Raw genomic sequence first — 24,272 nt, 5'->3', positions numbered from 1 at the left:
CTCCCCTGGGTGGCTACCTTAATGTAGATTGCCCTTCCCTCTGGGATGAGAGGAGGGCGTCGGCGTCGGGGCCAGGAAGGGTATTTTTTGGATTTTCCACTTAGTTTTCTTTTCCTGTTCTGGCAGCCCCCAAGAGCAGAGTCTGCTCTCCAAGACACAGTGTGTTTTTCCCAGGGCTAGGGAAGGTTAGGGAAATTCTAAGAAAGGATGCTGTTACTTGGGGGAGAAGCCTGATCTTAGCTGTGCTTGGGGCTTTCTGGGCCTTCCCTGCAATACCAACTTTCACATTCTTTTTTGATTTTTCCCCCAGTGGTGAAGCGGAGACTGGTGAAGCTGGTGGTGAATTTCCTCTTTTATTTCCGGACAGATGAAGCAGAGGTAGGAGGGTCCTGGGCCACAGTCTCCGATAATCTAAAATTCTTTCCCAGTGTTTCCCTACATATGTAGCACCATGGAGTGTCTAAGCTAAGGGGACCGTTATTCCTAGAACATTTTGATCCAGAAAAAACCTTAGCAATCATATAGTCTGATTCAGAGAGTCACATACTTGGCCCACAACACTCCTGATTAAAATGCATTTGGGAAATATTGAACAAAATAAATAAAAATATAACAACATAGATGATGTTACTAGATGGCTTTCTAAGTCAGATCCATAGGTGCTATTTCTAGTAGAGAGTAAAGCCAGCTTGTAAAAGAGCTTTAAAGGCTGAGTAATGTGGCTTATATCTGCCAATAGAGCCACTGGTCGTAATTAAATATGGGAATCAGGTTGACATTCTTGGTAAACAGTGGCAAACAGCATATAGGATGGCCTGCGGTGGGGAGAAGTTTGAGGCATTGAATCCAGTGAGGGGCTGATTAGTAATTTTGGAGAGATGTGGTGAGGACCCAGATGAACAGGACAGGTTATGAGCAGAGAAGGGGTCAGAAAGGAGAAATATTGTGAAGAGAAAAAGGGCAAAACATGATGACTGGTTGGAAATGTGAGATGAAGATGAATGAGGAGTCCAAGAGAATTCTGAGCTTGCAAACCTGGGAGACTAGAAGTTTGATGAGGCCTTCCATAGACATAGGGAGACTTGGAAAGGGAATGGTTTAGGGCAAGGAGTTTTTGACATTTTGGGGGATTATGCCATGAATATGATTTTAAGTGCATAATATAAATTAACAAGATTTCAAAAGAAATCAATTATATTGAAATAAAGTTATCAAAATATATTTTTTTAAGTTACAGACTCCAGGTTAAGAGCTCCTTGTGTGGAGAGAAAGATAAGTTCAATTGTTGACCTGTTGAGAATGAGCTAACCACTTCGCAATCAGAGGGTGTGCCGAGGAGATCGAGAAGTGGTCAGACAGGTAGAAGGCAAGCCAAAACTGGGAGGAGAGGGACGAACCAGAAGAAAGAGTGGTCACTTGCAACAGATAGGTCAAGAAGAATGAAGATTAGAAAAGACCATTGTATTTGACTTTTTAATCTCTTGCTTTTCACTCATCTCAGTCATTCTGGCTCTTCGTGACTCCATTTGAAGTTTTCTTGGCAAAGTTACTGGGTTTCCACTTCCTTCTCCAACTTATTTCACAGATGAGGAAACTGAGGCAAACAGGGTTAAGTAATTTGGCCAGTGTCACATAGCTAGGAAATGTCTCTAGCCAGATTTTTTTTTCTTTTTTCCTTTTAAAAAAAATAGTATTTTGATTTTTTTCTAATTACATGTAAAGATAGTTTTCAACATTCACTTTTATAAGTTTTTCTTTTTATAAAAGTTACAGATTTTTCCCCCTTCCCAAAATGAAGCAGTCTGCTATAGATTGTATATGTACTATCATGTTAAACACATTTCCACATTAGTCATGTTGTAAAAGAAGAATCAAAGGGGGAAACCAAGAGAAAGAAAAAACAACACAAAAAGTTAAAGTAGTATGTTTAAATCTGCATCTAGACTCCATATGAATTTAAGTTTTCGGACTCGGGGCCCATTGCTCTACCCACTCTGCCAGTTAGCTTATATCTATAGTTTATTAGCATTAATTTGGCAATTAAGAAATCACAGACAAGATTTGTGAGAGCCATTTCATTTGAGTGATGAGCAAAAGCCAGATTAAGAGATGATTAAGGAGTAAAGAAGAGGAAGTAGTATTGAGCAGACAACTTTTTCCTAGAGTTCTAGGAGAGCACAGATAAAAGATGACAGCTTGAGGGCAGAGTAAGGTGGGTGAAAGTTTTTGAAGGTTGGGGAACTTTGGTCATGTTTGAAGAGCGTCTGGATGGAGCCATGTGGAGAGGTAAAAAGGTCAAGGGAGAGATTGAGGAGGAAATCTGCTGGGGAAGATGGAAGGAGCTGGGAATTTGGAAAGGAGCCAGCCCTGATATGTTGACGGGTTCCTTTTTGTCAAAGGTAGAAGCAGAGGAGAAAGAGAGGGAATGATGTCAGAGGGTTTTTTGGGAAAAGAGTAGTAGGAGGAGTGCATTAAGAAAAGGAGGGCCTCTCCTGAGAGAAGTCAAGGAATGTGCAGGAGGCCTGAGGGGGAAGAAAAGGTTTGGGAAAGCTTTTAATGCTTAAACCAGTTGTTCTCAAACTTTTGTTCTCAGTATCAGACTATTAAAAATGAATGAGCATCTGTCCAAAGAGTTTTTGTTTCTGTGGGTTATATTTGTATATATTCACCATTTTAGGAAAAAACCTAATTTTGAAATTGCATACCCTCTGAAAGGTTTCAGAGACTTCCAAGATCCTCTGGACCACACTTTGAGAATCATTAGCTAAGGCAAGCTATCAAGCTATCAACTCCCACTGGAGTTTGTGGGCTTGTATGTGTGTCTGGTGGTTTTTGTTATTGTTTATTTTTATAACTATGCTTCTACATAATTGATTTTCTTTATAACCCTGTGTTTATTTTATTCAATTAAAAACATCATTTTGCAAAGGGCTCCTAAGACAAAAAACTGTAACAAAAAAAGATTAAGCTCCCTTGCTTTATATGTTCTCAGTCACCACCCAAGCAGTCTCTTGAAGACAGTTTTAGAAAACATGGAGAGTTTCCCCAATGTGCACAATGAAAATATTTCTGAAAGTTAAAGAATCTTTGGAAATGTTTTACTGGAGCTAGGTTTTTTAAAAACTCAATGAGTAAAAGGGTGCTCGCCCTTGGGGCAGGCTTCCTTGCCTGTGGGTAGGATTTGAGACACTACCCCCTTCACCTGGGCCATCCAAATGCTGCCACTGAACAGTAGGCAGGACCATGTATATGGTAGAAGTTACCCTGGCCCCAGGCTCATAGCACACGTGGGCACTGGGGCAATGCCCTCCTCCAGAGCCTTGGAGGGCACAGAAGATCAGGGCCAGCAAGTGAAGAGCCAGGCCTCAGAAAGTTCCAAGTGCCCTCTTCTCCACAGGCTTCTTTTCTCAGAAGAAATGACGTGTGCCCAGCGGTTATGCCCCTCCCTCTTGTGTGCTCCAAGTGCTTATCTAGAGGCTCAGAGTTGGCTCAGCCATCCCCCTGGCAGAACCAGGATTTGAACTCAAGGCCTGTTCCTCCAGACAGAGAGCATCGTGATTGCTGCACTGGCTTGCAGGGATCTGAGCCTCCCTTTAGAGATCGGGGCCTGGCCACATAGGGAGACAGGGTGATGTGGGACTCCCTCTGGCCAAATTAGCCCAGGCTGCCTCCTAGCAGGATCCTCATGAGGAGATGGGCATGAGGAGCTTCCTTCTATTTCTCTCACTATGATGAGTGGGCATTTTTTTTAGCATTTCCTGGAGACATCATCCAGAAAATTTCAGATGGGGGGCAATTAAAAATGGGGCTCAGAAAAGGGAAATGACTTGCCTGGGGCCCCAGAACCAGGCCTTGGCAGGTCTGGGCCCATCCAGCTCCCAAGTCATTGTTCTTTCCCATGATCCTCCTCTTCTTTATCTGGTGGTGTTCTAGGTGAATCACAGGGATCCCTCCAGTCTCACCTCCAGGTTCCCCTCCCCCCTTCCTTAGGACAGTTCAAGGTCATGGGAGATGTGTGACTGGGGATGGGCCTGGTACAAAGAAGCCCTAATCAAGCTGCCCTTCACAAGGACCAAGCACCTGCTGGGCGAGCGGGGGTGGGGCAGGGGGGGGGAATGTGGGTCTAGGATGCGAGGGGGCCCAAAGGAGGTGGAAGTCCTTCACTAGATCCCAGCCCTGTGACCTGCCAGCTGAATGACCCTGAGAGATCCGACTGAGGAGTGTGTCCCTCCCTCCTTCAGGCCTCTCCCACCCTTGAGGCTGGGGCTGGCCCCAGGTGTCCTGCAGGCCCAGCTTGTACCATTGGTGTGGTGGCTGCTCCCCTTGAGGACCCCCTGCAGAAAGCCTCGCTAGGTTGGGGATGACAGTAATGAGCCTGGCTCTGGTCCCAGCACTGTGCACAGTGCCCCTGCTGCAGACTGCTGGCCCTTCAGTGCCCTCAGGGCCTTTGTCAGGCACATATCTGTGATCTGGCATCCCGGCTGTGCCCGGAGGCCCTCACATCTGTCAGCCTCTCGGGGTCACACCTCACACTTCTAGATGGAATGATTCCTTGTTCTGCCCAGATTGCTGGGTCCCAAACCAGGGCTGTGTAACTGATTCTTTTTCCATTGTTCTGTCCTGCCAGCCCATTGGAGCTCTGCTTCTGGAACACTGCCGCATTACCAAGGAAGAGCCAAGTGGCTTCTCTATCAGTGAGTCTGGAAGGATGCCTGGGGGGGAAGGAGGGACTCCTGGATATCCTGGCACCTCATCTATGTGAAGCCAGGTCCTGGAAGGTTCTCTTAACTTTGGGGAATGTGCTGGGTTCTCTTGTTTCCTCTTAGCCATTCTGGGGCCCCCCAGCTGCCTGACAGGGGAAGAGGAACTGAGCCGCTTGAGCCCCACCTCTCCCCCAGTATCGCCCCAACCTCTGGGGCTACCTCTGCTTGGGCCTCCGATCCTGGCCCAGCCCTGCAGCCCCTCCTCACCCCAGCCCAGACTGCCCTGCCTGGGTGGCTTGACCTTGTGATAGTAGAGGCTCCAGGCTGGCTCCTACCAGTCCTCCCAAGAAACAATGCCCTTTGTAGAGAGATTTGCCACACCCAGGGCCCTCCCTCTTCCCAAGGGCGGCCAGAGCTCTCAGCCTTAGCCCGCTGCAGCTGTGGTACCCACCTGGGAATGTCCCCAGGCCTTACACCTTCACAGGAACTCACCTCATTGCCCCGGTTCTTTGGGAGGACCAGTAACCCTTTCCCCCACTTAAAACCTGGGATAATGGCCTTTCTCAGCCACCAGATTGTATTCTCTTGTAGGAGGGGCCCACAAAAGAGTAAAGCTGCCCTGGCACTGCTGTGGCTTGAAGGTCATCAAGGTGTGATGGGAATGGGGTGGGGACAGAGGGGAACCACAGAGAACCAGGGTTCAAAATTGTGACAGCATGTTTATCTCTGAGCAAATCATTCCCCTTCAGATGCCCCTAAGATGAGGGGATTGGGATAGATCATCAGCTCAGAAACTCTTGGATCTCAAGACCCCTTCCATACACAGCTGTTCTGCCTTTTGAACCTTCTCTTTGGACTAAAGCATTGCCTTTTTCTAGATGTCTTTTTACAGTAAAGATATACTGGAAGGGGAATTTGTCAAGGCTTTAATCCTGCAAGGTGTGTCTAGGCACAGAATCTCAGAATTGGAGGAGCCCATAGAAGTCATCTACCCCAGCATTGATGCAGCTTCTGAATCATAACCTATAACCTCTCTGGAATACCCTCCCCTTAGCCAGCCTTTTCTATAATAGTCATGTCTCCCGTTCTTACTCTGTTCTCTGAACCCAAATGCCCAGTCATTCCTCAGTGACAGTCCAGGAAACTTAAAACAGCCACTATGCTTCTCATTTCCTTTTATGGCACTGGAATCATCCTGGTCTCATCCCCACAGGGACCTTTCTGAAAAAAGTGTGCTGCAGAGTACCAAAAAAAAAAAAAAAAAAAAAAAAAAAAAAAAAAAAAAAAAAGACGGTGGCTCTATTCATCTTTTGGATCAGTTTTTGAGCATGCCATACGGCTGACATCCTAAATGTGCGGCTCACTAAAGTACTGACACTTGTTGTCTGAGCACATTATTTTTTTCTTTTTATTTACAAGGCATAAGCATGGGTAATTTTTCCAACATTGATCCTTGCAAAACCTTTTGTTCCAAATTTTCCCCTCCTTCCCTAGCTAGAAGATAGTCCACTACAAGTTAAATATGCTGAAATGCATGTTAAATCCAATATATGTATACAATATATAACATGTATAACATATACAGTTATCTTGCTGCACAAGAAAAATCAAATCAAGAAGGAAGGAAAAGAAAAACTGAGAAAGAAAACAAAATGTAAGCAAATAACAGAGAGTGAGAATGCTATATTGTGGTCCACACTCATTTCCCATAGTCCTCTCTGCAGATGTAGATAACTCTCTTCATTACTGCACAAATGGAACTGTTTTGAGTCGTGCCAGTATTGAAGAGAGCGACATCTGTCAGAATTGATCATCCTATAGTAACCTTGTCATGTATAATGATCTCCTGGTCCAGCATCAGTTCCTGTAAGTCTCTCCAGGCCTTTCTGAAATCATCCTGCTGGTCATTTCTTACAGAACAATAATATTCCATAACATTCATATACCATAATTTATTCAGCCATTACCCAACTGATGGGCATCCACTCAGTTTCTAGTTTCTAGCCACTACAAAAAGGGCTGCCACAAACATTTTGGCACAAACAGGTCCCTTTCCCTTCTTTAGTATTTCTTTGAGATATAAGCCCAGTAGAGACACTGCTGGATCAAAGTATGCACAGTTTGATAGTCCTTTGGGCATAGCTCAAGATTCCTTTCCAGAATGGCTGGATTCTTTCACAACTCCACCAACAATGTATCAGTGTCCCAGTTTTCCCACATCCCCTCCAGCATTCAGCATTATCTTTTCCTGTCATCTTGGACAATCTGACAGGTGTGTAGTGGTATCTCAGAGTTGTCTTAATTTGCATTTCTCTGATCAATCAATAGTGATTTGGAACACCTTTTCATGTGACATTTAATTTTAATTTGTTCATCTGAAAATTGTCTGTCCATATCCTTTGACCATTTATCAGTTGGAGAATGGTTTGAACTATTATAAATTTGAGTCAATTCTTTATATATTTTAGAAATGAGGCCTTTATCAGGTCCTTTGGATGTAAAAGTGTTTTCCCAGTTTATTACTTCCCTTCTAATCTTGTCTGCATTAGTTTTGTTTTTACAAAAACTTTTTAACTTAATATAATCAAAATTATTTTGTAATCAATAATAATCTCCAGTTCTTCTTTGATCATAAATTCCTTCCTCCACAGATCTGAGGGATAAACTATCCTATGTTCTTCTAATTTGTTCATTCTTTATGTCTAGATCATGAACCCATTTCAACCTTATCTTGGTATACAGTGTTAGGTGTGGGTCTATGTAGTGTTTGGGTTAGTTTTCTGTAGGTCTCTGGACCAGCCTTCGTTTCAGCAGAGTAATCACTATGAGAATAGCCAGGGATAAAGTCCAAATTCTTTATTATCTCCTAGTTTCCTTACCTGGAGGCTGGGCTACCTTTCTAGAGGTCCTCCAGAATGTCTTGGTTTCTGTGGAGGAGGCAAGAGGACCACCACGAAGGTCTCTGTCTTGAGGTCTCTCTTAGTCCGAGGGCTTGTGCTCCAGCCTCCAGTCCTCTCTCTTCTCTGAGTCTGTCTCTGAATCCTTCAGAGTCTGTCCAAGTCTTTCAGGAGAGCCACCAGGAGCCTGACCAAAGATGGAATGTCTCTCCCTCTGTCCTTGTTAGCTTCTTACACACACACACACACACACACACACACACACACACACACACACACACTATTATAATTATATCATTGTAGGTGTGAATCTTGTAGAACTATATTAAATAATAAGTTCATGTACTGAACTAGATAACTATTGCCTCATATATTCCACTGACTTAACACTTTGTGAGAATCCTTGTTTTGAGTATAAAGTTCTGGCCCATAACACGTCTATGCCTACTTTCTTCCATACTAGTTTCTAATTTTCCCAGCAGTTTTTGTCAAATAGTGAGTTCCTACCCCCAAAACAGGGGCCTTTGGGTCTGTCAAACGCTAGATTGCTATAGTCATTGACTATTTTGTCCTGTGAACCTACCCTATTCCACTGATCAACTGCTCTATTTCTTAGTCAGCACCAGATGGTTTTGATGACCACTGCTTTATAAAATAGTTTTAGATCAGGTACAGGTAGGCTACCTTCATTTGCTTTTTTCTTCATTAATTCCCTTGAAAGTCTTGACCTTTTGTTCTTCCAGATGAATTTTTTAAAAATAGTTTTTTGGGAGTTTGATTGATATTGCACTAAATAAATAGATTAGGGAGTATTGTCATTTTTATTATATTCGTGTCTGAGCACATTTCAAACTCGTATGTAGGTCTTGTTAAATTTCATTTTGTTTTTTTTCCCATTATTTATTTTTAGCAATCTTGTCTTTTCAAATTTTGAATACTAAATTCTCGTTCTCCCTCTTTCTCTCTTTTTTCTGTCCCCCTCCCTCCCTCCTTCTCATCCCTTCCCTACCCATTGAGAAGGCAAGCTGTGTGTATCAGTCATACATTTGAAATCATGCAAACCGTTTCCATGTTAGCTAAATCATTTTAAAAAAAGAAGAAAGAAAACAAGAAATTGCACTTCACTTTGCACTCGGAATTGATCAGTTCTCTGGAGGTGGATACCATTTTTCGTTGTGGGTGTTTTGGAATTGTTTTGGGTCATTACAATCATAGTAGCAGGTCTTTCACATCTGATAATCATTATAACACTGCTGTCACTGTGCACAATGGTGCATGATTGTCTTCTGGTTCTTTTTCTTGTAACCCTTCCAAAAATGTTAATGAGTTAGGACTAGAACAGTTTGTTCTTGATGAACCCACCAGGCTGTCTCCTAGGGATGACCATTTCTCTATCTTACATTATTCTTGTGATAAGGATTTTTGTCAGGGATCAAAGCAGCTCACCATGCTTTCAAAGTGTCTACCTTGTCTTGTTATTATTTTGAGAGATTATGTATTAAATTGTTTTTCTGCCTATAATTTGTATGCAAAGTATCTTTTCTGTTCTGCTACTGAGTAAAAGCTACTTAAAACACTTTTTAAAAAATAATAAAATATCTAACTCTTCTAGTTTGAAAACCAAGCTGTTTGCCCATTTCCAGGCCCAACAACTTCATTCTCCATAACTTCCATGAGCAGCAGTAGTCCAGGAAGTAAATGCTTTCATTTCTGGGATGCCGTTCATCTATGCTGATGATTTGATTCATCTCACTTAACCTGAGTTTGGTTCAGTCCATTTTTGTTCTTCCCTTTCTAGGCCGAAGGATCTACTTTTTAGAGGAAACAGGACAAAAATAGAAGTGAAGTGGTCATATCTCTGCTTGCTGCTCTTTGTGGCTACAATAGTCAGAGGTTAGAGAATGAGAGGAAAGGTCAGGCTGTCATCTTGCCTCTCTTAATTTAGGGCCATTTTTGTTATCCTCTGCATACATCTGACTGGGCTCTGTTGTTGCTTCTGTTTCCTCTCTCAGTTCTCTTTGCTCCATCCTGTGTATTTGATGAACCACGTCTATTTTTTAGCCTCCCTTCCCTTCTTTATGGCCCTTGGTAACTGGTTCTCCAAGCTGTGGTGTGGAGCCCTTGTAGTGTTTGAATCCTGGGCACATGCAAACTCATGCAAGGCCAGTCCCCTCATGTTGCTGAGGTCATCTCCACCTCCTGGACCAGCCCTTGAAAAACGAGAATTGGGGAGTTGAGAACTGCCATATCCCTTGCACTGCTTCCAGGCTGGGGAGGTCTCCCCTCAGCTGCTCATGCTTTCCTAGGAAAGAAACCTTTTCCGATCTAGATGCATGAAGACCTGCGTCTATGACATCTGCTTCTGCTCTGGGCCAGCTTCCGACTCCAGATGTTCTCGGGGAGGCATTGGGGAGGAAGCAGGAAAGAGTTGTCATTGGGGTTGCTTCCCAGCTGCTGCCCTGGCAGGTGGCCCAACATGGTACCCTGCAGCCAGGGCTTGCTGTTGGCTGTCCCCAGCTCAGAGGGCCTCCTCTCTCTTGCCCTTACAGGTTTCATTGAGGAACCTGACAGGAAGTACTACTTTGAGTGCAGCAGTGAGGAGCAATGTCAGGAATGGATCGATGCCCTGAGAAGAGCGAGGTGGGTTTGGGGGCTCGGTTAGAATTGCTGGCAGACCTCGAAGCTTTCATTAACATGATAGGGAATGGGTATTCTGTAAGAGAAGTGAGGGGAGGGTGTCCCCAGTTGGGGGGGCAGAGAAGCAGACACAACCTAAACACAGATCTGAAATTGGGCCCTCTGGGCACCTTTCCTTCAGAGCCATGGGTCTTGTGGAGGTGTGTGGACATTAGAATTCCCCTTTTTGTTATTAAGCTATCTAATTCTATTAAGACTGTCTAGGAACCCATGGCCTCCCTGACTCCCCTTCTTTGTGCCTCTTGCTTCCCAGCTATGAGTTCATGCGGAGAAGCCTCATCTTTTATAGGAACGAGATCCGGAAGATGACTGGAAAGGTGAGTATCCCAGGAGAGACCTTGTCATCTTGAGATCCGGGTTTCTGATACACCCTTGGTTGACAGGGCAGGATAATAGGAGGGACGGAGGTTTGCAGGAGGGGCTCTGCTCCTGGACAAAGTCACCATCATTTTTGCCACCTGAACCTCAGTGTTCTGCACCCACCTCCTTCAGGATTATTCAACCTCAGTCTCCTTTATGGATTATTTCTGAAAGTTCATTTTGGCCTTCATTGATAAATGGGAAATTGAGCATAGGATTTGTTCTCCTCTGAATACATATGATAGGGCTCTGTTGCTGCTTCTGTTTCCTCTCTGAATTCTCTTTGCTCTATCCTGTATATTTGATGAACAATGTCTTCCCACCCCCATCTGTGTCCCCCAAGTTTGGTGTGGAAACAAGAACTGTACTGGTGACCCAGTTAGTGAAAAGCGAGTCCCTCCTTCCCCTCCCCCCAGGTTATAGAACTTTGCCAAAGTTCCCTGGAGATTCTTCTCTCCCCCAGGACCCCCTGGAGCAGTACGGCATCTCTGAGGAGGCCAGGTTCCAGCTGAACGCTCCCCAGGCGTGAGCATCTCTGCTAAGGAGGAAGTCCACCTTGTCTGCTCCCTCCCAGCACTCACCCCAGTGACTATGGGAGGAGGGGAAGGGGGGAAGGGAAGAAAGGATTTTACAGACCTCAGGCCTTCTGCACCAGCAGCCCTCATCCCGGGACTGGTGGTGGGTACCTGGATCATTTCAGCCCCGTCTGGGCCCAGGAGGAGGAAGGCGATGAAATGTGCTTCTTCTTCTCTAATTGAAAACTGTAACTAAGGATTAGGGTGAGGGCACCCACAAGCCTCCTTCCCTGGAGCCAGGTAGGGCCTGGTGCTCCCCTGCCTCGAGGGCTGCAGTTGGGCTCTTGGCAGGAAGGGATGGGACTGAGCACCCATCTTCTTGGACAATGGCCTCTTCTTCTGCAGGTGAGTGGAGGCCCCTTCCCTCCTTGATTCCTCTCCTCCCCTGGCCCCAGAGGCTGTGAGCTTGCTACGTGGCCTTGGACAAGTCACTTCCCTAGCTACAAAAGTGGGCAAACCAGTTGGTTTCTTGTGAAGTCCCATGCCAGGTGGGCCAGAGGCGAGAGGAAAAGGTAGAATAGGGTTAGCAAAAGGCTCTTGGGACACTGGGGGCCACCCTCCACCCTGAGAGCTGGGCTCTTCTCTGAGGTCTCAGGCAAGTTTCTTCCAGTGCTGTGGGGGCAGCTAAAACCCAGAAGGGGTGCCATGGGGTTGGCCCCAGGCCCCCTAAGCTAAGGGGGTGATCGAGGTAGCAGAGTTTAGGTGGCCTTGAGCCAAGGATGCTGGCTTCTGCCCAGGTGGTTTTGGCAGTAGAGGCTCATCAGACTTCTCTGCCTCCCGCCTACTTGAATGTACGCTACTAGATGATGCTGTGAAAGGGGTGGCAGCCCCCATGTGATGCTTAGTTCTTCCTTTGGGTGCTCTCCACCACCTGCAAACTTTCCTTTGCATATCTGCTTCAGTTCCCTCAGGGAAATGGCTCTCCAGGTGCTGTCCTAGGGAGATTCTTATGGATTTGGAATAAATGTATTTTTTTTCCAAGATGTCTTTGTAATACTCCTCTCTAGTAGGACAAAGGTCAGGCTTGGGCCCCCTCCCTCCCAGGGCCCCGAGAGCAACCGAGAGCAACCACAGAGAATCCAGTTTCACACTCCCTAGACAGAAGGCAGACCCTCCCAGTCAAGTGAGAGCAAACTTCCAAAAACACTGGCCAGACCAGAAACGCCCATGTGTCTCAGGAGGGCCTTGGGCAGGGCAGGGGCAGTGGCTGGAAGACCTAAAGGCAGGAAATGAGAAGGCAACAGCAGGTCAGCCTTCTCAGTGAGGGAAGCTCATGAGGCCATTAGGGATCTCCCTCAAGTCTCAGTGCAGGCAGACTGGCTTCCTGCTTTACTTCCCAGGCTCCATTTTGAGGAGAAGTTGGGATGGGCTCTAGGAGGCTGCTAGATTCCTATCCTATCAAAGACAATGGACCCGATGGCTAAAACTGAACCCAGTCACAACATCCCAAATCTGATTTCCTCATCAGTGACAGGTTCAGAGAGAACGTGAGAGTATTGTGTAAAAGAGAAAAATACAATCAGGGTTCCATCATTTACATCTTTAATTTTAAGGCAGCTTTATTGGGGTTAAGGAGAAGGGAAAATATTGCCTAGGTGAAGCTAAAACAAAGGCTGTCAGGCAAGCCCTGGGTTTGGATGTGTGGGTGTGTGTGTGCGTGTGTGTGCGTGCGTGCACGCGTGCACACGCACATGTGTGAGATGCCATGATGGAGCCACATTAGAGTACCCAGTTATTTAGCTGGAGTGGTGAAAGGGTTGGGGTCCCACGTGTCTTCTCAAGCATGAACATAACATAGGGATCTGTGATAAGAAAAGGAGCTATCACATTCCTATCTATCTAATTTTAATATTGAATAAAAGTTCCCATTAAAAACAGATACAAGTGAAAATAAATATTTTATTTGAGTCTAGAGGTGGAAATGGAGAATGTTAAGGATTTCCCATGGGAAAGGATGCTTAAACAGGCTGAAGAGGGAAGCAAAATAGCAATACACACATTTAAAATAGATTTTTAATATAAAGGCAAAACTTAAAAGCATCTTCTCAATTACAAATTAAGATAGACATGAGGAACTGAAACAGAAGGGAAAAATCTTTTAAATTCTGAACTGTGAAGAATTAATTACAAGCATGAAAGGGGAAAAAGGATCAGGATTAGCTATTTCCTACTAAAAATGAACGGAATGACAACGTCTGACATAAATTAAGGGAAACAATTTGAATTTTAAATAAGTCACAAATTCATAGGCTAAAGCATATAAACTAATTGCTATTGACTAGGAAACATCCCATAGCACGTGTCCTAAGCAAGACGTGGGGAGTGTGTGTGTGGGGGGGTGAGGGGGTGTTTGTTTTTTATCCATTCTGGGGAAGGGATTGGTTTAGTTGTTAACTTAAAAGTTTCACAAATCAATTCCCAAACAATGTAATTTCATGACCTGCTCCATTTCCTTTAACAATCCTCTGCTCTTCAATAGCTCTAAATCCCATGTCTAAAAACCAACTGGAAAGAACAAAGACCAAAGTGTTTTCATAAAACCAAAACTTGACCAATTTAGCTAAAGGGACTGCAAACCCCTAATTCTCTCATGAGCTAATAAAGATCTTATATTTCTCCCTTCCCCTGTTCTCTCTTATAAAGCACCTTTATGAAAGGCTAATCTCAGTGAAGCAAATAGGTATGCCTTAGAGTCACAGGGCAACCTAAAGGGATAATAATGTTCAATATATCTTAAATTATTTATCAGCATTTAAAGTAACACACATTTTTCCTTCAAGGAGTGAAATTTTTTTTTTCAATCCCTAAAGAGTTTCACAAAGAGCATATACCAGGAGTATAATTCAGTTTAATTATGGGTGTTTGTTATGTTCTAGTAGCCACAGTAATATCCTTTACTGCAATACTCAAGTCAGTGTATGTATGTGAGAGATAATGTGTGTATGTATACACATTTTTTTTAAGATGTAGAGAGTATAAACAAAAATGGCACAAAACAGTAATTCATCCAACATGTTTGTGAAACAACCAGCCACCATTCAAAAGGCTGTGCAGTGTGTGTGTGGAAGGACTCCCAATATCTTTAGATAAACACCTATTAAGGAGTCCTTTTCCATTTTAGTGCTGTAATGACAAGTCACGGAGACTGATTTTTTCCTTCTAGCCCACTGGAATTGGGGGGGGAGGGGGAAAGGAGGGCCTGCTGGTAAGGGCAGAGCTTATCACCTAATAGCTTTTGGCCAGGAGGAGGTGGGGGAAGGACCTAGAAGAGGAAGATCGGTGTCTGGTCACTGAGCCTGGAGACAAGTGTTGATACCTTGAAACTCGATGTTCCTTAACACAGGAGGCCAAAAAGGAAAGGAACAATAGACCTACTTTGTGCAGAGAGATGTGATGATTCCAAGCTCATCTATCCACAGCTTAGCACCTGGGAGCAAGGAGAGCACCAACTTTATAGGAAGGAGGGAGGGGAGAATTTCCCTCTTAATAAGTTTCTTTTAAAAGCTGATAATAGCACCATCTTAAAAACTGGTCTTTTGCTCTAAAGCCCAAATCAACTGTGTAAGTTCCCTACAGGGTCAGACCAATCCTGTTTCCCCTCCCCCACAGTGAGGGGGAGGGCCTCTTCCAGTTGTGGCAGAAAACAGGTGGGAAGTCTCCAGGAGCACCCTGTTCCAGGTTGTGGTCACATCAATATCGCCTCTGGCTTAAGGGAACTGCCAGGGCCTTCACAGGGAGCTGGGGGGCAGGTGAGCAGAAAGGAAAAACACTTTCACCATCCAGCAGACTACTGGCAGGCAAAGCTGGTGAAAAATCAAAATGAGATCAAGTCTTTGGGGGCCATCTGTGGGCTTTTGGAGAGGACACTCGGGGTTCTGCTGCCCCCAGGTCTCCAATGGTTATCAACTTAGGCAAAGCAGGACTACTCTGAGCATCCAACAGTTCATAGCCCCTCCAGAGATGATGGATCTACTGAAGGTGAAGATGGACAAAGCAAATGTTCCAGAGAACATGATTCAAGGAAAAATGACCAGGAATATATTATATATGAGTGCCCAATACAGGAATACCTTTAATAACATACCCAAAGGGAGCTAAGACTTTTCAACATGGACTCAGAGCAACTGACAAAGAAAGGCAGCCATTCTCCACTTCTGCTCAACAATAATCTTGGGAGGGGAGGGGACAGAACAGGCCAACTAAAGAGACAGAGACAGATCAGAACTAATTATATTTTTCAGGCCTTTCTTGTCTGACTGGACATACCTTGTTACCCTTGGCCCAGTCACTACGAACCTCATTACCCCTTAAAGAGCAGTGAGAAGAGCCCTGGCAACCCCATTCTGCCACTCCAGAACAGTGCAAAGCATGCCCCCCCCCCCCCCCAGCTAACTCAGCACCAAGGTCCCTCAAAGAATCTAAAAAGCTCTTTGTTCAAGCTCTGCAACAGCGCACCTGCCCCTCTCAGGAACTGGGAGGAGGGATGGCCAAGTCAAGTGCTCTGAACTGAAGGGAAGAACAATATTTGCTGTCTCATTCCTTCAAACAACTTACATTGTTGGGGAACCAGCAAAACAACCGGGACAAGTTCCTTCTTGGAGGAAGAGAGTTCAGCTGGTGGGTTTACAATGTTGCTTTCTAAAGAACATTAATTAATTTAGATGGTGATTAACATTCTGAGGACCTAAAGGTTGTGAGAATACGAGGTACAATTTTAATTGTTTTATTTCCTACTTTAGTTCCCAAGAGAAAAGAAAGTTGAAGCTTGGGCCTTACTCAGATACTTGCTTGAGGTTCAGGGAAAGTTCCAGTGGATGAGGGTCTAGATCCAGCACATGAGAGCTGTAATGGAGGGGTCTGTCGTAAAACCTAGAATCACTTCAGAAAATCTTTCTAGCCCCAAGGCTTTACCTCGGCTCTTGACTCTGGCAAATCCCAATAGGAGAGCTGGCTTCCTTTTTTCCTTCCAGAAACAGCTTCATTTAAATCACCTTCAGGCCAGGAGGGCTAAGTCAAAGATGGTTAAGCCTTCATCCTCCTTCCCCCACTCTCCCTAACGGCTTCCCAATATCCACACTTGAGCACTGGGTCTCAGTAAGAACAAAGGCTAACAGCAAAAATGCCCAGAATGGTGAGCATTCTACTAAAACAAAGTCACACAGACCCATTACTAGAGTCCCTGCTTTAGTTCTTGGATGTTGGAGTCCCAATGGCTTTCTGTACTAGCCTTTAAAGAACAAATCATCCTCAAGGGAATCAACATGTGGGCTGATCTTTTTACCAGAATGGCCCTTGTGATTTTGTATGCAAAGGCCGGCAAGGGAAAAGCCATGGCAGTTGGAGAGCTAGGAGTGATGAACACCCCGGCAGAAACCAGACAACTAATAAACCAGCTAATTCTACAAGTCTCACCTCTCAGCCAGAAAACACTGATAAATGTACTATTAACTAGGTTTGCCAAATAATCTCGTGTTTAACTTTAGCCACCAGTTGAATTCAAACACAGGAATGTTTTTGGTCACAACTAAATCTGTCTGCAACCTCAGTCCTTAGCTGTTCTGAGCCATGAAGAAGTATTTTTCCTTATCCTGAATCCCAATTTATATAAACCAAAAGGAATGGCAATGGCTTCCCCATTTTACATTGCTCCAAACCCATTTCTGCCATCTTACAAAGATACTAGTTCTATGTATCATGTCAAGAGACGGCACGATAAGATTGCCCACAACTCAATTCAAGCACATTCTTTTTTCGTGGGGTTCCTCTCCAAGCCTCAGGGACCCAAAGACACAAATCCAGGTTTCAGGCTCCACAGTACCAGTGCCGGGAGATATGCCACTCTGATGGTCATGAGTGACTAGGCTTTATTTCACGAATTCCTGGATTTCAGGGAATATTCCCCACTTTTATTAAAAGTGACCAGAATGTCTTCCCCAGCTCCTCCTACACTCATTTCTTCCCAACAATCCTACTCAATCTGCTAATTTTTACCTAGTGATGACAATTAAACCTTCAAGTCCCTGTGGCTGAATGCACGAATGGGGATGGGAGGAGAGAAGAGGGTTGAAGAACCAGCTGGGGAAATTCTGTAGCAGAGGCTGAAGCTTGGAATACCTAATCCAGCAACAAGAATCTAAACACAATTCTACACAGAGAACATTCCCAGACACAACATGCTGGGTTGTAGGCAATAACCTGATTCAGAGAGACACAAGTAAGAGGAAGTATTATCAAGATTAGTTATTTAATTCATTACCAATTAATTGATGAAGCCTAACACAATGTGGCCAAGCTGAAGAAATAAATCAAGAACATCTGGGGAGGAAACTTGTTTCTCCATCCCAGGTCTGTGCATGAAAACAGAATGCTTCAATAAGCTTTGTAGGAATGGATCCGAGGAGGCCAAAAGGCTTCAAAAGCCTCTGTAAGCCATGACGGAACACTTGCTTAGGCAGGGGTACACTGGGTCTAGTCAATATACTACTGCAATTCATGGTTTTTGCCATTTCCTATCTGAGTACTTGGTCCAGTCCATGATACCTAATCTCAAAATGAGAAGCTTAAAAATGGAACCTATACCCTTTTTTGTGCACTTGAATAAATAAAAATGTTTTGTAATTTTTTCCTCTCTCTTTTTTTTAAAAGTTTACTGTGCATTATACAATCTAAAAATAAATGAAATCAAGTATATGAAATTTATAAATTTTCATCATATCTCTATAAAATACTGTCACTTCCTTAGTGTGACACTTTTCTGTACACAGAACACCAGGTCACAAGACAACAATTTTGTTGCCACATCATCAGATCGGTGCGTAATAAGATAGTCGTGTGGGATTTGTGTGTGTGTGTGTGTATCTATGTATGTATGTATGAGAGAACTACCATTTATACCTACAGAAAAGCAAAGAAATACAAAACAAAAAACAAATGCACTTAGTACAAAGGCCAAGCCACCTGGGGATCAAGTATCAAAAAATTACTAACAAAATACAGAGTACTTTGAACAAAAACAAAAGCTGAGAAATTAAAACTTGCCCCAGCTTAGGAATTAATGTCCAATGTTGCCATGTAGAATTAAAATGGGCCTGACCAACACCAGTAATTATGCACCCTGTTCATATGCCAATGACACCCCCAAAATAATGGGCTAAAAGAATTAACAGTATAGCAGGTAAAATTCACAGTGACAGGGGAACTCAGTGATGAGGGCATGTGAGGGGGACAAGGAAAACATTTAATGAAACTAGCTTAAGGTATCCACAGTTCATGAAGAACTGTTTGGTTGAATGGTAACAAGGACTAAAGACCAGGCTGTCTAGTAGCTGGTCGAGAAAGTGGAGAACAGTTGTTAAACATATAGAGTAGCTTAAAGGAGTTGTTTTTAAAAACAAAAACAAACGTAAACCACCAAGGCCCCAAATTCACACATCAACTTTTGTTGCCCTCACTTTTACAGAGCAGGTAAAGCCTTTGGTAAATGAACAGAGTGACTTGAATAAATAAAGCAGACTTTCCCAAGAACAATATTTGGCATTGGTCAACCCTCGAAAGTCAGCACCAAGGAGAACTACAGAGGCACAGTTCTGATGGATGAAATAGCACCGAGAACAGGCTGTTGACATCTCTGCTGGTGTGCCAGTCCTTTATATATATCTTATTTATTTATATATATTCTTATATTTAGTTATTTATATTTTCTTAATAAGTTGCCTTTTATGACTTAGATGGAATAAAATAAGTCAAAATTGTTTTTACTTTTTAAAAAATGATAAATACTTTATCTAAAACTATCAACAATACAAACTGGAGCCTTTAAGCCATTTCTTCTGCAGTTTTTTTAAAACTCCGATTCACAGTAGAATATTCTTTACTCTGTCGTACTTTAAAAAAATTTTTGTATATGTTGTCATCCAGTAGTTTGTGAGTAGAAACCCTTGCAGGCCAGGTGAGCACCTTTCAGTGGAAGCTGTGTGAGTTGGTCCACGATGTCCTTGCATAGGTCACATGGGGTTGAGGTAGAAATTCTAGTTACCTAGAAGGAGACATCAGGGAAGGGAAAGAAGCAAGCAAAAAAAATCAAAATTTATCCCACAATTTTCTATCACTAGGTTGGCCAGGAAAGTCAATACTCCTATGAAAAAGTTTATCACAGAAACTTTGAGGTATATGCATGGCAAAATGAAAAAAAAAAAAATTTCAATTTTTAGAACTAAAAGTGGTGGAAGCAAATGGAAAGGAAAATGAACTCCAGAAGATGATGTGACTTCTCCCTTTTACTTAATGGAATGAGGTGCTAGGTCCGGGAAACATGTTCACATGCACCTTGAGCTTTCAGAGAACAGATAACTGAACTACAGCACCCCTTGTATGCCAACAGTCACTGCGGCACAGCACCCCAACACCAAGCAGAGCTACAAAGGCAGCCTGTCCTGGGAGAAAACTGGTAGCTCCCAAAGGGGAACTAGGCACTGCCCATGACTATACTGGACAATTTCTGAGAAGCCTCTGTGTTTGTGTGTGTGTGTGTGTGTGTGTGTGTGTGTGATGTAAGTATATCTGTGTGTTGTGTGCATGTGTGTCTGCGTGTATGTGTGTTTGTGTGCATGTGAGTCTGCATGTTGTATGTGTCTGCGTGTGTGCACACTGTATATCTGTGTGCTGTATGTCTGTGTCTGCGTGCTGTATGTGTGTCTGTGTGCGTGCTATGTGTGTGCGTCTGCATGTGCATGTGTGCACCCCAACTCTCCTCATCAAGGAAGTGACCAGAAGGCCAACACCCCCTAAGACCACAAGAAGATACACGGCAATAGGGGGAGGACATTGTGTACTCCCTTGAATCACCAGCTAACCCAACCTCCTGCCATCGTTCCAGGCAGGTTCTGACCAAGCTGGTTTTTAAGGAGGAGTTCTCAGTTTGTTGGGATGAATCAGGGAGTGCAAGCAACCAGGGCAACGCTGAAGCAGCAAGAGCAGCTGGCTTGGGAAAACAGAAGCAAAGCAGGATTTCTGAGCTGGGCTGATGGGACTCAGTCAACTCATACACCAGTTTGCTTCCAGGCCCCCCTGTGCTACAGAATATGACAACAGTCACAGCAAGAGTTACAAGTTAACTAGAAATTTTTTTTCAAAATGCCTATAACACCCAACAGTACTAAAACTACAAGTAAGATTAATATTTCACTTCATGTGTCAAGCCTTATAAAGGTGGGTGGTGAGGAATGGTGAGGGAATAAGAGCCTAAGTCAGGAAGAAAGACTTCATAGTGAAGAACATCTTATCAGGGACTGAACAATGTCCAAACTACCACTTATTCTTGAAGGGTCAGTGATTCAGGAGGTGCTTTCCTCCACTGAATGATTTCAATCTCCTAAATTTTGAGGAGTTGCTGAAGCTGAAAAACTCATCACCCCAAAACCAAGTAGATGAGGAGCTTTTCTACCCAATATATACACTCTGTTTCAAAGGTCTGGGTGCAGTTGTAAGCTACAGAAACTTAAAAACATCTAAAGCACCTATATCACCCTGCCTAAACACAGAATCTTTCCAATTCCAGAGAATCTGCCAACATTAAACCCTACTGGAAGTTTGGGAGGATACAGGAGCCAGGCATTAGAAACATGGCTGTGTGTTGTGTGTGTGTGTGTGTGTATAATATAAATAAACAATGGCCATGCCTTTTTGTAGGGGTGGGAGGGTCGTTTATTTTTTGCAGAGGGGACCTGTCTTAGAGACTGAGTAGAAGTTTTATTCAATAAGCACTAACCTGTATGATCACAACTTGAAAAACTGAACTAGATTTAAACAACCATCCCAGCTCAGAATCATCAGCAAAATTGGGGCCCAACTTCTCCATTCAGCTTCAGTGGAGTTCTTTGCAGATTGCTCCTTTGAGTTTATGCCTGACAAGGTGCTAAGTTAAGAGCTACATCATGGATACTTTAATTGACTTGCACAAGAGTCTGGGAAAAAGTATTTATTTCAAGGCAAAATGTAAACTTTGGAGCTGTTAGATAATCAAACCTGGCTGGATTTTCAAGATGACAAGAAACCAGAGAACCAGAGATTTCCTTTTTTGCTATTTTGTGTATGAAATGAAATTATAGCAATAAGAATAAAAGCCAGCTGGCCAGCCACATTTTAGACTAATAGTCAATTTGTGACTTAAAAAAATAAACTTCCAACAACAGGCAATACACACACATATATAAAAGACGGTCATTTCCCTAGAGCCACTGTTACCTGATTTAGAAAATCAGAGGTACTAAGTTCTGTTTGCTAACTGTTGGCAGGGGAGCTATTGAGGAAAAGAAATTGTTGAATTATTGAGTTTATCCTATTCCCTTTCCCAAAACTCACACATGACCTGCATCTACATCATCTCAATACATACACCACGAGCACAGGAATATAAAGATATCTGAAAAGAACATGGGAGTTATCAATGGCACGACTAGTGGGTTGAGCTGTTCGCTGCAGGGCTTTAACCGAGTCACTGGAGCACACGTTCTACTTAAAGGCCATATGCTACACAAGTACGGTCCATCCCAGAAGGGATAACCCACATCTTTTTCAAATACGCAGTGGCTAAGAGAGGCCAAGGAAGTCACACCTTGAACGGGCCCCTTCTCACCTGGATGACCCTGGGAAAGAAAATGAGCTGAGGTGTGTCTTTAGAGAGAAGTGACAGGTGACCCGGCAGAACCCAGCAGGGGAAGGACCACTTAGGGTGGAGTCTAGAAAGGTCATCAGGCAAAATTCCAGACCTTAGGAGGGAAGAGAAAAGGGCCACTTAGGCCCAGCCTGCTCCAAACTAAATAAAGAACAGGGAATGCCCGAACTAAAATCATGAGCCTCCCCAAGGATCATCCCAGGGAGCCCAGAGCTAGTCAGGTGCTGCCCGAGTCCACAAGTCCGAGGTCAGGGTACCATGCTTACACAGATGGGTTCCTGGGCAGTCAGACTAACTAACAGCAAAGAGTTGCTTCCTGCTCCTTCATCAGCACTGTGCCCTCAAGCTGTAGTCACCCCCAGTGCCCTTCCAGAGGCTAGCACCAATGAGGAAGGGGCCTGTGGCGTCATCACGGCTCATGGCACAGGGGCCCACAAAGTGGCGACCTGTCCTCTTGGGTTGGGTCAGGATGACAGCTCTATTACCTCAGCAGGCCTTGGACAGAAGGAAGACCTTTGCAACTACTTGACCAGATTGACAAGCCCCGTGTATTTCCAGCTGCTGAACACATTTTTGGGCCTCCTTGGCATTTGATTTGGAGGGTTCCCGATGAGCACAAGGAAGGGATGCAATAAAACTCATCCCACTCTTCTGGCCATGGGGGTGAGGTGGGGAGGGGGGCTGATCCCCAAGCCCCAGGAAAGCCTGCCCGGGCAAACCCAGATTCCTAGCCTGACCTCAGCTGGTCCCTGGCCTCTGTGAAAGGAAGGGAATTCAGTTTTGTGCAAAAACCACCTAGTTCGGCTCTAGCCTTACCTTACATAATATGAACTGCTAGCTAAGCAAGCTCTTTATCGCGGCTTAACCCCAGAAAGGTGCGAAGCGTAAGGAGACTGCATGCCAAGGGTAACCCACATAGCGGGTGGGCCAGCGGCGTCGGACTGCGGGACCGCGGGTGCAGCCTGGGCCAGGGCCAAACGGGGCAGAGGCTGGTGGTGGACTGTGAAGGAGGGACGGGAAGCTTTGTGAGGGAGGGAGGCCAGCTTGATAGACAGAGAAGCGTTAGCCTGGAGAGAAGCAGCTGAGGAGGGGGCAACAAAAGCTTTGTTAGCAGGAATGGACGTTAGGGTCTGCAGAAGCCCCGGCTCCGGGTTAGAAGCAGCGAGTAACGGAGGTGGGGGAGGTAATGAGACGTTAGGAGGAGGAGGAGCAGGGGGAGGAGGATGCAGGGCAGGCTGCACAGGCACTTGGTTCAGGTGCTGGGGGGCTCTAGCCTCGCTACATGTTCCTATGCTAGAGGAAGGGGCCTGGAAGGAAGAGGAAGTGGGGGTGACCACAGCCTGCACTGGGTTTAAGCTTAGCATGGTGCTGCTACAGACAGCACTGCTGCTGAAACTGGCTCCAAACTGATGAGAAGAGGCAGAAGGCACCGCATGGTTAAAAACACCTGTAAACGGGAGAAAAAAACTGAGCTTCAACAGAGAGGCATTGTCCAGGGATGGTGAAGAAACCCGTGGGCCAGGGCCCACCCACGCAGGCGCACCCACGCACCCCCCATGGCACAAAGCTATCAGGGGAGAGCCTAGTCCCCTAAGGGCAGCACGCCAGGGAGCAGGTCCGTGGGCTCCGGAGCTCCACTTACCTTCCCCCTGACCGAGAAGAGGCCCTAACCACGGCTGGAAGAAGCTCCTCTTAAGGCCAGGGCCTGAAAGGGGAGGGAGCAGCCCACACATGGCCCTTCTTGAAGAAAAGACAATTAGGGAGTCTGGGGTCTGCTTGCTCCATGTTTAATGTCATGTCCAGAGAGGACCAGCAGGAGCCTGGGGGGGCCGGAAGACGCAGATACCTGTGCTTCTGAACAACCCAAGACCTTGAAATGAAGGCTATGCAAACATTCAAACAGCAGCCTCCCCAAACACTGGGGCTTTATGGTTTGGGCCGAGGGGCAAGAATGGCACGCTACAAGGTGTGCATACTTATGATTGGTCAGATGGAAGTCAGAAGCTGCACCATGCGCAAAGCAGCTGGATCACAGAATCTGGAAATGATTATAGGCAGGCAAATCACCTCATTTTAACAAAAAGCCAGGAAGCTGTCTACATTCTTTGTGTGTTTGCTTAGGGTGGGGGTAAGGAGGGGAAGGAGAGAGCAAATTAAGGAGGGAAATAGGGGTAGAAAGACAAACCAAATGTTCCCTCAGATTGTAACACGTAATTTGTGGTAATTTGAGGTTCCTTCTGAACGGTGCATAAAGTGTGGGTTCAGAGGCCAAAGAGACAAAAGCCTCCCTTCTGTTACTTACTAAATGGTGGACTATGGAAGTCACTTCTGCCTGGGACTCAGATTCCTAATGTGGAAAATGAGGGGG

General features: G+C 44.7%; 2 protein-coding genes across 10 annotated transcripts in view; one reads left to right on the top strand and one right to left on the bottom strand.

The window, feature by feature from the left end:
• PLEKHJ1 (pleckstrin homology domain containing J1) overlaps positions 1-17,850 on the top strand; it is a 35,770-nt gene extending 17,920 nt beyond the window's left edge. The window contains exons 2-6 of one of the 2 annotated variants that reach the window (XM_074304057.1): positions 311-378; positions 4,628-4,694; positions 10,150-10,240; positions 10,551-10,614; positions 14,576-17,850. In XM_074304057.1, the coding sequence (XP_074160158.1) occupies positions 311-378; positions 4,628-4,694; positions 10,150-10,240; positions 10,551-10,614; positions 14,576-14,626 (341 nt within the window). In that variant the 3' untranslated portion in view covers positions 14,627-17,850. Of the gene's footprint in view, positions 1-310; positions 379-4,627; positions 4,695-10,149; positions 10,241-10,550; positions 10,615-11,120; positions 12,214-14,575 lie in introns of those variants that run through there. The other variant, XM_074304049.1, reaches the window with a different exon arrangement.
• Positions 13,114-24,272, bottom strand: part of DOT1L (DOT1 like histone lysine methyltransferase) — a 111,415-nt gene continuing 100,256 nt past the window's right edge. For 6 of the 8 annotated variants that reach the window (XM_074303874.1, XM_074303883.1, XM_074303893.1 and 3 more), the window contains 2 exons: positions 22,721-23,351; positions 13,114-19,267 (listed from right to left, as the gene is read on the bottom strand). In XM_074303874.1, coding sequence (XP_074159975.1) covers positions 22,756-23,351 — 596 coding nt within the window. In that variant the 3' untranslated portion in view covers positions 13,114-19,267; positions 22,721-22,755. Of the gene's footprint in view, positions 19,268-22,720; positions 23,352-24,206; positions 24,252-24,272 lie in introns of all 8 variants that reach the window. The other 2 variants (XM_074303930.1, XM_074303923.1) reach the window with 2 other exon arrangements.

Source organism: Sminthopsis crassicaudata, chromosome 1 (assembly GCF_048593235.1).
Source record: "Sminthopsis crassicaudata isolate SCR6 chromosome 1, ASM4859323v1, whole genome shotgun sequence".
NCBI classification, from domain to species: Eukaryota; Metazoa; Chordata; class Mammalia; order Dasyuromorphia; family Dasyuridae; genus Sminthopsis; species Sminthopsis crassicaudata.
This window is presented reverse-complemented; position numbering and strand designations above follow the sequence as displayed.